This window comes from Notamacropus eugenii, chromosome 1 (assembly GCF_028372415.1).
Source record: "Notamacropus eugenii isolate mMacEug1 chromosome 1, mMacEug1.pri_v2, whole genome shotgun sequence".
Classification (NCBI taxonomy): domain Eukaryota; kingdom Metazoa; phylum Chordata; class Mammalia; order Diprotodontia; family Macropodidae; genus Notamacropus; species Notamacropus eugenii.
In genome coordinates this window covers 685334651-685347811 of record NC_092872.1, presented here as the reverse complement: position 1 = coordinate 685347811, position 13161 = coordinate 685334651, and the positions used below count along the sequence as shown (strand labels likewise).

The 13161-nt window shown below is 34.7% G+C and overlaps 1 protein-coding gene across 3 annotated transcripts in view; it reads left to right on the top strand.

Annotated features, from left to right (window-relative positions):
- The window catches only part of CDH8 (cadherin 8), a 513100-nt gene extending 500189 nt beyond the window's left edge, over positions 1 to 12911 (top strand). The window contains exons 2-3 of one of the 3 annotated variants that reach the window (XM_072635914.1): positions 9513 to 9764; positions 10834 to 12911. In XM_072635914.1, the coding sequence (XP_072492015.1) occupies positions 9513 to 9764; positions 10834 to 11327 (746 nt within the window). In that variant the 3' untranslated portion in view covers positions 11328 to 12911. Of the gene's footprint in view, positions 1 to 9512; positions 9765 to 10833 lie in introns of those variants that run through there. The other 2 variants (XM_072635913.1, XR_011972824.1) reach the window with 2 other exon arrangements.
- Positions 12912 to 13161: the final 250 nt, after the last annotated feature.

Below are 13161 nucleotides of genomic sequence, written 5' to 3'. Positions count from 1 at the left end.
GAGGGGTTCGAACTATAGGATTCAGCTGAGGTCTCATCTTATGAACCTATATATGCCTTAGTATCTAGATGGTCTTTTTTTTTAGTGACTTCATGTTTTTTAACCCTCTGGACCACCATTTGCCTCCTGTATTTAGCCAGAATTGTCCCAGAATGGCAGGCATGCAATCTGCCCACCTTAATATTCAAGAATCTAAAATTATTGTCCTATATTTATGTTATATCACAGAAAAGTAGTAAAAGTGTATACTTCATATTTACTTCTTGATTTCTGGTGCTTAGTTTCCCAATAAGTACATGCAAGTCTATATATAGACCTTTCTTCCTAGCATATAAGAAATGAAGAGTTGAAAATTAGAACCTATCCAATATGACTTTCAAATGCAGCACAAAAACTTGTTTATATCCTGTCTGATAGATAGGAATTATGACTTGGTTTGGTGTAATGGAATGAATATTGGATTTAAAGTCAGAGGACTGGGGGTTTAAACCCTGATTCTCTAACTTACTATGTGTCACCTTGATTGATTTATTTGCCCTTGGTTGGCCTCTGTTTCCTTATTTTGTCATCTTTTATGTTATACTTATATTCAAAATGAAACTATGTGGGCAAGATGCTAGTAATTTTTGAATTGTTTGAAAAATCACTTGTTTATAAGTAGTATTAAGTGGAGGAGTTCAGTAGCTAGGTGGCAGAGTGGATAAAGTGTTGGGCCTAGAGTCAGGAAGACCTGAGTTCAAATTTGATCTCATATGTGTACTAGTTCTGTGACTCTGGACAGGTCACTTAACCTTATTTGTCTCAGTTTCCTCATCTATAAAATGGGCTGGAGAAGGAAATAGCAAAGCACTCCAGTATCTTCTCTAAGTCCAAATGGAGTCACAAAATATTATACACAACTGAAATGACTGAACAACAAAGCTGTGGAAGTTTCAAGGAAATTGCTTCAGTGATCAGTCTTTTATCAATCTCATGCTGATATATCATTTCATTTAAAAAAAAATCAGTCACTTAATTGATGTAATGAAAGATATGCTTGGAAAAATTTGTAGATGCCACAAAACTAGGAATAATGACTAATATATTAAATGACACATTCAGATTTCAAAAGGATTTTAACATGGTAGAAAAATGGACCAAATTTATCAAGATGCAATTTAATAGGGAAAAATGTAAAATTCTTAATTGGGGTTAGAAAAACTTTGTGACTCTGACTTTGGAATTAGACATGGCTCTGGGGAATCATGTATAGATAATAACTGTTTAAAAAGATGATAGTTTTTGTAGATAGTGTAATATAAGTCAATGATCTTACAAGAGATTCAAAAAAGCTATTATTACCTTAGAATAAAGTAAGATAGACATAATGTCTAGAACAAGAGAAGTCAGTGTTCCAATGTATTCTAGTCTATTTTGCCTAATGCAATATGTTTTATTTTGGATAAAATAAATTTTAGGAATGTTATAATAAACTGTGTTATATCCAGAGGAGGCCAACTACAATAGTGAGAGGTTCAGAAACCATGTTTTACATAGATTTATTGGGGAAAATGGTTAGCCTGGAGAAGAGAAGACATTAGGAGACTGATAGCAATCTTCAATAATCAAAAGGGCTAAAATATGGAAGAAAATTTTTATGAATTAAGAAGAGAAGATTGGTAAAGGAGGAAGATGATAGCTGCCAATCATTTGAATGGCTGTCATATAAGGTGCAGTACCTGTACATTTCATGTGTGAAATGGACTATGTAGCTCCTAAGATGTCTTCTAACTCTCAAATTCCATAATTTTGCAAAGAGACGAATTATGTAGCCCCAGAGTTCATAGCTAGATGGAATGTATGGAAGCCTAGAAGCAACAGATTTAAGCTTGATGTGACTGTTGTGGGGAAACTGAAAAAAAAAGTTGGTCAAAAAGGCACAGGAGATGTCTAATCCTCCCTCATTGTACATCTTTAAGTAGAGATGAGTGACCACTTATTGGGGGTGGGTGGTGGTAGGGCATATGGAGAGGATCCTTGTTCAGATTACTTAAAAAGAGAAAGGTTGAAATAATCTCTAACTAACTAATAGTCTTCCAATTAACATGTATTCAGTTATTCTACTATCTATTAAACGATGGAGTTTGACTAGATTATTTTTCTGCCCTCTTTCAGTTTGAAAATTCTGTTTTCTAACAGCCTGGGTCTTCCAGCTCAGGTTCTACTATTGAATCTACTATAGGGATAGAGAATCAGTGCTTTTTAAAGTTTGAATGCTCTATTTAACAATTAGTAATTGTTTAAAAAATATTCCTTATGTGGAGCTGAAATTTTCTGCTTTATAATTTCTATCCATTGTTCTTAGTTCTTAACATCTACAGCAATATAGATGATTTCTTTTAACTCTCCTACATGACAGCATTTCTGATGTTTGAAAATAGATATTATCTCCCAAAGCTGATGCATTTTATTTTAATTCAACACTTTTGAACAACCCACCCTGCCCTGACAAATAGTACCTTCCATCCTCTACTCCCATCAAAAAAAAAAAATGTTGAGCAAAACCATTTGATAAAGCCTTTGTGACCAATAGAATATGTAAATGGAAATGTAATTTACTATTTCTTAAGGGAAAGTAAAAACAGGAGTGTCAATATCACTCATTAACCACTGAAAGTGATCATTATATTTAACATGCATTGTTTTTATCAAAATGTTTTCTAATTATGCTTTAGTACTTGCATTTTCTGTTTCTATTATTTTCTTTCCTTTGACTGTCATATACATTTTCTCATGTATATCTGAATTCCATATTATGCAATAATATTCACTTACAATCATATGCTACAATTTATTCAGTTGTTCCCCAATTGATGGATATATGGTTTGTTTTAAACTTATTACAAAAAATGGTACTTGAATATTTTGCTATACATATTGGGCTTTATTTCTAGTATTAACCTCTGTAGGAGGTATATGGTCTTGAGACTGCTAAATCAAAGAATATAAAAATGAATTTTTCCATATAATTCTATTTTTCTTCAGGATTTCTGGAACTTCTTAGACATATATCAAGATTCTATTAACATGTCTATCTTTTCTTCATTTTTACAATTTTTATTTATTCATAAGATCATAGATGTAGAGCTAGAAGGACAGAGATTTATAGGTCATCTAATCAAAAGCATTCTTTTTACAGGGGAGAGGTATAACTTACCCAATGTATAAATGTTAGATGTAAAATTTGAACCCAGGTCTTCTGGTGACAAATCCAACATTCTTTTGCCTGCATGTACTGCTTCCTGACTTTTTCTGTTTGCTACATTTTTTTGAAATTTAGATAGTATAAGAAATATATTTAAACAAATTTATATTTAATTTGTTATTGTTAGTGCTTTAATAATTTGTTTGACATTATTTCTGATGTTTGAACCTCCTCTGAAAATAGTTTTTATCCTTTGATCACTTGTCTTTGAATAGTCAGAGAAGAAAGCCTCTTAGTCTTATAATAAAAATTCCTTTAAGTTTTAAATGTCAATTTTTTGTGAAATGTTTGATGAAAAGGCTTTTGTATTCTATTTTCATTACATTTTTTAAAAATGTAAAGTTTTAAAATTATCCCTCCCCCCAAAACAAAAACTTTCCCGCAAATACATTTTTTAAAAGATATTCCAGTTTTCCAGGTTCACAATCATAATGAAATCTCAGTGTGTAGTTGAGTATGTTCGTCTTTCATTGCTGAAGAAGACCATGCCATCAGAGAAATGATGACATGACTTTCACTTGACTTCATTTTGAGTAAGGGAGGGCTGTGCAAGTCACCAGCCTCATCTCTCCTCCAGAGCCATCTGAATCCTGTGACCAGAGGCGACCCAGGATGAGGCAATTGGGGTTAAGTGACTTGCCCAGTCATACAACTAGTGAGTGTCAAATGTCTGAGGTGAGATTTGAACTCAGGTCCTCCTGACTCCTGCACTGGTGCTCTATCCACTGCACCACCTAGCTGCCCCTGTGTAGTTGATTATCTTGTATTAAGTAGGTGCTCAATAAATTGCCTGTTAGACTGATGGACATTTTTCCTTTCACTTAAACTCCTCCCCCTACCTCAAATACTTACATATATTTGCATCTTAATTTTATACAGTCGCACACACATACAGACCTTTTTCCTAAAAGTGTTTCCAAATGTTGACCCATTCTTTCAGTCTTAATTTAACTCCAACTTGATCGTATATGTTGTTATTATATTCCTCTATACTATGCTAAAAATGTATTTTAAATGAGTGTATCTATGTTCATTTTTAATGTGGGAATATATTTTTCTGTCTCTGATTCATCTCCCCACGGTCTGGTTATACTGATCATTTTTTTTAATCATCAAAAGAGTAGCATGAAATTCCTTAAATCTTTACAATTTTGAACTATAAATGTAGCATAGGTAGTAATTGCTCGATCAATCCATCATCATCTATTAGGCACATTCCCCTGGAAAGTAATACTTCAGCTATCTCTAAGCATGCCAGGATGCTGGTCAACTAGTTTGGTTTGTAGACAATCTGTGCATTTTTTATTTTAAAATTTATTTTTATTTTATTTTTTAACTTTTCTTCTACTTCCTTTTTAAAATTCTTATCCTTTCTTATCTATTTCAGAGAGTACTTTCTTTTGGAAGTGGTCTCTATCTATTGTTATAAATTGTTTATAATTGTTTTGCCTTTTTAATCTTTGAGATATCTAATTTTTTTCCCATCTTCCAAACATTTCTTCTTTTAAAATTTTCCATCTCTTCCAAACATTGCTGAGGTTTTTGCAGTTGTTTAGTCACTATTTATGTGGCTCTTTTAGTTAAAATTTATAACTAAATTTCCCTCTCACCAAGTTTTTTTTCCCCTAAAATTGTTGTTCACTGCATTTCATCATTTAAGAAGCATTTGCTTGTTTTTTTTTTTTTTTGTTTTTGTTATTGTCTGTCAATTTTATTGTTAAGTTTTTCTTGTATGAAAATCTTAACCATCTCCTGTTTATTGGTAGTTGTGTTTGTTTCACTCTGCTTGGTCCATTTTTTGCTTAGACATGACTTTTCATTCTACCATGTTGCTTTATATGCCTTTATCTATCATTAATTGATTTGTGGTTATTTCCTTATTTTTGGTGCTTTTTGTGCTCTTTTTTTTGTGTATAGAAGGTAACTCATGATTATAAACCACTTTTTACTCATTTGTCTTTCCAGGAACTTACTCTCTGCCAAGATATAAATTCCTTGTAATTAGAGATTATTTGTCCCTCTATGTTTGTTTTCCCAGGTCTTAGGAGAGTGCCTGGTATTTAGCAGGTTCATAAATGGTTGGCAACCATTCGGGCCAGTCCAACATTAATATAATCTTACCCCATTCTAGGTTATTGACTCTCCCATCCAAATTATTGGTTCCAGATAAGTTAACCAGCCTTTTCTTGTTAAGGGGTGGATGAACTCCTCAACTGAACTCAACTGAATTACTGTCAGGTATTGAAGTGTTTGTGGGGAGGGAATGGCAGACTGAAAAATACTGACAGAATGTGGAGCTCAGAGAAGGAGGTCTGGGGTCATGAATAGTGATGGAAAAATGAGGGGTATTGGGCACTTATAAAAACTGAGCTAAACTGGCAACATGGCATTCTGTTTTATATATGTATGTGTGTGTATGTATTACTCAATTTTCCTTAGTCGTTGCCTTGTGGTTAGTTTTATCCTATTGTTTCTTTTTTTTAAATTACTTTATCTGATTCCTCACATTCTTTTTGAACATGATGAGGGGAAGATGAGATTAAACATACATTCTAATTTAATCATCTTCCTAATAGTGAAAGGGACTTCAAGGACAATCTTGTTCAACCCAAATATGAAAACTAAGCCTTACTACAATATGCCCAACAAATGGTCTTCCCATCTTTGGTTGAAGACCTTCAATGAAGGCTTTCCGTTACACTTCGGCAGAACACTAATGATTTTCTTCACCTTACCTCAAGCATAAATGATATTCATCACAACTTCTATAAATTGATTCCTTGACCAAACTAAACCTGATTTGTTTTACCCTCTAAGGGCATGAGTGGAATTATTACCAACATGAAATCACAGATTCCTAAAACATTTAAATGTCCTTGGTTCCTTCAACTGATTTTGATACGGGAAGAACATGAAGGCCTTCACTTCCCTAGTCACACTCCTTTGTGCATTTTTCAACTCATCAATGACTTTCTTGGAATAGGATACCCAGGACTGAATAAAATAAGACATTAACAGTGGAGTTTAATGAACAGCAGTAATCTAAATTTTGTTACTCTGGAAACAATACATCTTTAATGGTACCTTACTTGTTTCCTCCAGGGACAGCTAAGTGGTGCAGTGGATAGAGCACCAGTGTAGGAGTCAGGAGGACCTGAGTTCAAATCTCACCTCAGACACTTGACACTCACTAGTTGTGTGACCTTGGACAAGTCACTTAACCCCAATTGCCTCATCCTGGGTTATCTCCAGTCATACTGATGAATATCTGTCCACTTGATTCAGATCGCTCTGGAGGAGAAGTGAGGCTGATGACTTGCACAGCCCTCCCTCACTCAAAACAAAGTCAAGTGCAAGTCATGTCATCATTTCTCTGATGGCATGGTCTTCTTCGGCAACAAAGGACGCACACACACACACGTTTCCTCCACTCTAAATATTTCCAGACATGTCAATATCAATAGATCTACTTAGCTAAGTGGTAGAATGGATAGAATGATGAACCTGGAGTCAATAAAACTCAAATTTAAATCTGGTCTCAGGCGTTAGCTTAGTGATCCTGGGCAAGTCACTTAACTGTTATCTGCCTTGAGTATAGCAAAAGGATAATAAATAGTAACTACTCCTAATTGTGGAGACTCCTGCCACTGATACAAATTACATCATGATTTCTCATGCAATGAATAGCTATTCTGCCTGAAAATTTATCACTTTGTAGCCAACCTACTGAGGAGGCTCATTAGATGTGAATTGATTGGTCCTTAGCTGACAATAATTATGTTTATCACAACCCTTTGTCTTTTGCTGGGGTCTATCAAAGTTCTACTTTGCCACAACAAACTTTAAGTCTCTAAGGGCCACTGCTTTGGAGTCATACTTTGGGGGAAGACTCTTCAAAAGATATGAAAGGAAAAGAAAAATAAAATTCAATTCCTTGGTCTCATCTGTGTTTTCACATAATACAGAAATAGCAATTAGGTGATCTGGTGATTATATTTGGTCTAGCATCTAGGTCTGTAATGGTGGCAGATGGACACTTAACTGGATCTTAAAGATTTTTTGCTGCTGAATAATAATAACTTAAATTCCAAACAAAACATATAGTTTACCAAGCACTTTTGTCACAATCCAGTGATTGTAACAAATATGTCCACTATATATTACACTTCTGTACCCTTACTTTTCTCAAATGAATGCTCTAAGTTAACTAGAACAAATAGGATGCCAATTTTTTCAGATGAGCAAATTGAGGGTCAGAAATGTTAATTGACTTCTGCCTCTCTCTGTGTGCATGTGGAGAGACAGACAGACAGACAGAGACCAAGACAGAGAGACAGAGAGACGAGAGAGAGAGAGAGAGAGAGAGAGAGAGAGAGAGAGAGAGAGAGAGAGAGAGAGAATTTAGGCTAACTACAGGTGGAAATGAAGAAGTAAGTTATTCCTACAATGGGAAGCAGCACATGTAAAGGCATACATAAAGGAATGAGATGGAAAGACTGTGTGTAGAACAACCTTTCACTCAGGTATTTGACTTTAAGCTTCATACTCTTATTAAAGCATCTCATGACTTTTCTCCTTGTTGTCTTCTTTTCAAAAAAAAAAAAAAATTCAATAGGGGAGATATAACCAAACTTCAGGCAGTCTCCCTTTCCCGCTGTTGCTGGGGTTCAAAGCAGACCTAAGCAAGTTTACTCACTCTCCAAATGAGTAAGCCGTTATTATCCTTCCTCCCCTCCCCCAAAACCAGCTACAACCATGACAACAACTAAATGAAAATAACAACCTTGGTCTTTAGAGAGATTTACAAGGAAGAACACACACACACACACACACACACACACACACACACACACACAGTAGGGTTTTTTTTTGCTTTTATTTCTTTTTATGCCTGTCCTAAGCACAAAGGTAGAGGGATCTGGCATGACTTTAGCATTAGAAACACAACAATGATTTTTTTGCAGTCAAGTGGCTCTCATCCTACACTCATTTTTATATTACTGCTTCATTCTGTAAGTTATTATTATGGAATATCAAAGAAATAGAAATGTGCAAGGATAGCATCTCATACAAATGATGTCAACTACCAAAAGACACACACATCGTTATGATTTGTATTAATTACATCTTAGAGAACAATTCTCATGTTCTGTTTTGAACTATAGCATGTGAAATCTTTTACCAATGTTCCATGAGCTAATTAAATGTGCTCCAATGTGTCACAGACATTCTCCAAATAGAGCACAGCTATTTATTGTCTGCTCTCAGGGACTGTTCCCTTGCATGCTGTGTCTGCCTTCTAGGTCATGTAAAATAAAGATCCTTGGATCATTGAGTACACCATGGCTTAATATCGTTTGTAGATATCCTTCTTCCCAAAAGCATTGTATAATGGGGCATAACCAAAGGAAATCCATAGAACATATTAAACAAATGAGCACATCATATCAGGTTGACTGCTGATCAGCAAGGCATTATAGACATGTTTATATTTTAATGGATGTGAAAATCATACTGTTGGTGACTCATTCTTTGAAACCTTAATACTAGGAAGCATGGCTGATCTAACGACTTTGTTTAACCTCCCTCTGATGGAGCATTTGTCAAGGCATTCAAATATATCTTATCCTCACATTTGCCAGGAATGTTTTTCCTTTTCTTATTCCAAGTTCCAATCCTTGCTTGCTTGCAAGTTTTAGTGTGTTTTGGGAATCTGATAGAGCTTTCAATTATTAGGAATGCCTAATTAATAATATTAATAAGAATGATAAATATAATGATAATAGTTCATATTTATACAGCATGGGAAAATTTGCAAAATGTTTTACATACTGTTTCTTGTTCAATCCCTTCTTTAAAGGTAGGTGCTCTGTCTACTATGCTGTGCTGATCCTAATGAAAAATACATTTGGGATCATCTCCTTAAAAGTTCTTTGCTAAAGTCAGCAAAATGCTGGAACCATGACCACCTTGCTGATCATGGAGCCCCAAGAGTCCTAGGCAATATGTGTTTGTGTTTGTGCATTCATTGGTTCCCCAGATAGAATACAAGTTCTTTGAAGGCATAACCTGGTTCAGTTTTATCTTTATATCCCCAGGGTCTAACACAATTACTGTAACATTGTAGGTGCTTAATAAATGCCTTTTGAATGAATAAATGAAAATCTGCAAAAGGCAAGGGGAAACTAAACAACTGGAATGGCAGAATTAAAAAAATATTAGAGCAGTTACTTTGAAATGATGCAAACTCTCTTGATTTTTTTTCTAGATAATTCTCTCAGCATTTTGGCAAAACATAGTGGATTCAATCGTCAGAAGCAAGAAGTCTATCTGTTACCAATCGTAATCAGTGATAGTGGAAACCCTCCTCTGAGTAGTACCAGCACTCTAACCATTCGTGTCTGTGGTTGCAGCAGTGATGGTGTTGTGCAGTCTTGTAATGTTGAAGCTTATGTGCTTCCAATTGGACTCAGTATGGGAGCATTAATAGCTATACTAGCATGCATCATTTTACTGCTAGGTATGTATTGTGTTTTATACTCTGATGACCAAGATCTGCCAGGTTTATAAAATAATGAAAATAACCCCACTAACCCTCTCTAGACTATGGGTACACAGCTTTTTAAATTTATTTTAGTTTTATATTTTGGGGAACTACTTTTCACTTTCTTAAGTGTTTGAGATTATGCTCTCATTTTGGAGGTGGGGTAGATATTAGGGAGAAGACAATAATATCCTTGAGTTATGGAAAGAGTATTCATTGGATTTTGTGTTCAAAACTGGAATTCTTGGCAATATGGAATTGGGAGGGATGATAGAGAGGTGGGATGATGGTGGGAATCAACTCAGATCCACCAAAACTAAACAGCTGGAATGGCAGAATAAAAGAAAAATTAGAGCAGTTATTTTGAACTGTACTGGTAAACCTTACTGGTTGGAGACCTCTGGTATAACTTCTAACATATATATATATATAATATATATTTGCATATGAAATAACAAAACTAGAAATTAAACTCATTTTTGTCCCAAATACTTTATAACTGATGGGAAGGAAATGTACAAAAATTAATATTTATACTAGGAAACTGTTACAATGTGTATATTAAATGTATATGAGCACACATACACATACCATATTATAAGAAATGGCTGTTTCATTTGACTTGTCTATGACATTGGAATGGAAGTTCTATAAACAGATGGAATATTAGTAGAATATGAAAGAAAAATATTTTATTTGGGCTTAACGAGCACAACACGTTCAGGAAGCAAAAGTACAAGTTAAATACTTCTCTACAATTCATGCCCTCCTCCCTATCAGTTAATATTCTTCTGATATTTCTATTCCCCTCTTCTGCTTTCCTTTGATATAATATGTAATTAAGTTACATTAAGGTATACATATAAGAACCAGAGGTAGAAACTAGTAGAGAATGGCATTCTCCTAGAATTCTGTTTTCACTCTTTTAGCATCAATCTATTGGATTTTCTAAATGAAATTGTCTTTTGAAAAATAATCAGTATATTTTTCTTTGATTGTACCTTGTTTTGATTAATCTCTTTCTGATCCAATTTTTCCCCTTCAGTCATTGTGGTGTTGTTTGTAACCCTGAGACGACATAAAAATGAGCCCCTGATTATTAAAGATGATGAAGATGTGAGGGAAAATATTATCCGTTATGATGATGAAGGAGGTGGAGAAGAGGATACAGAAGCTTTTGACATTGCAACTTTACAGAATCCAGATGGAATAAATGGATTTTTGCCCCGGAAAGATATAAAACCTGACCTGCAATTTATGCCCAGGCAAGGCCTTGCACCTGTTCCAAATGGTGTGGATGTTGATGAATTTATTAACGTGAGGCTCCATGAGGCTGATAATGATCCCACAGCTCCGCCATATGACTCCATTCAGATTTATGGCTATGAAGGTCGAGGCTCAGTGGCTGGCTCTCTCAGTTCCCTGGAGTCCTCAACCTCAGACTCAGATCAGAATTTTGACTACCTCAGTGAATGGGGTCCTCGTTTCAAAAGACTTGGAGAACTGTACTCAGTTGGAGAAAGTGACAAAGAAACTTGACAGTGGATTATAAACTTCCTCATGAAACTGAAAACTCATGTAATATTCTAGGGCCATCCCTGTTAGTTACAACCAATGTGGTCATTTGTTTTAGAGGCAAGTTTGGCGCCAGTCATCTATGAAATCAACTACATTGTAATGTTGAACCAAAAAAAAAAATACAAAAGTATATGTTAGGAGGTTTATAAGTCTTGTGGAGTGTGAAGTAAAGTATGTGGAGTGTCTAGAAGTCTTTGGATATTTGATATATACTTGACCACCATGGACATGGAGATTGGGATCTTGGTTAATCTTCAATGTAAGAAACAGAGGAAAAATCAAAACAAATGGTGCTTTTGTAGAGAAATGGACCTACGGGGATTTTGCTGCTGAATAATGTCATCTGCCAGGGTGTATAAAGTAACATGTTTTTTCCTCAATGCCAACAAAGATCCCGCCACCAAAATTTTTAAAGCAATACCTGGTCTTCTGTACAATGCTAGCTATGAGGAGCATTGTTAAGACCTACTAGCTTCTACTGTGCAGTGACCATCCGTTGTACATAATTGTTGGCCCAATAACCACAGACTATTTCTCATCTTTAAATATTGTGTCGAGCCTTAAAATATTCACATGTTCTTAATTCATTCCAGGGAAGGGTGGGGGGAGGGTTGCACATTCAATGATGGGAGAGGAGAAATCCCATTAAAATAGGCTTGTTTCTAGAAAAAGGATTACTCTTATCTTCCACTTCATCATCTTCCACAAGGACACAAAATGAACTGTATCACAGGATGGATGGACTATATGAGATGGTTGGTTTTATCACTGATGAGTGAATTTATTTGTTTAATCCTTGAAATAAATATTTTATTGATGTCCATTACTGCTTTTATTTATTAAGGTTGGTAATCTATAGATTAAGGGAATATATGAAAAAATTATATCCATTAATAATCCTTTAGATTGTTTTCTATATATATAAAATGAATGTTTAATATATGTACACTTTGATGAGCAAATAAGGATGATTGCAGGTGATGTATTAAAAAAGGGAAGCTAACAGTCTCTTTTGAGTAGTTAAGCTTTATGTGACTAATGAGGGCAGGAATAACATTTTCCTAGAGAAACTTTTGAACAGTTTTCTATTTTGTTCATAACTAGTATTTGGTGTTTTTACTACAAGCACAAACATCTGGAAGTATACTGGTTCATGTGAATATTTAAACTCTAGCCTTTTAGAAGCCCACAAGTTATACAGTAAAGTAAAACATGCTTATAGTTCTCCAATGTATTAGAGAAGGAACCAGTTTGTACATAACTTTACTACTTATGTTATTAATATTTCTTTATCTAACATTCATGGTTATGCACAGGGGCTTTTGCACTCTAAGACAAGACAGCACTAGAAGCTGCAAGCATACTCGATTTGTAATGCAAACTTGCCATTTAGAAGTAGAGATTGTATAATAAAACTTAAGTATTACATGCAAATCATTTTAATTTTCTACTTTGCTTTGATGCTATACTGTTTGTTTATTTACTCCATGTATTGTATTAAGAGAAACTCCTGTATTGTTTCCTACTTTGTGAAATATATTTTTATAAATACTTCTGGTCTTATCTTTTCTTCCAGTCTGGTTCATGTCCTTGAACAATGAATAATCAATTTTGAATGGAACTCTAGAGTTTTTGATAAGGTGCCACCAGTGATTTTAAATGGCTACTTGAGGTTGTAAAATTAATTAGTGGGAGAACAAGTACTAGAATTCTGGTTCCTAACGCAGTTTGACCCTTGTTACACTATTCCATAGTCCATCATGGCAGTACCACATTTTTTTGTTAACCAAGATTG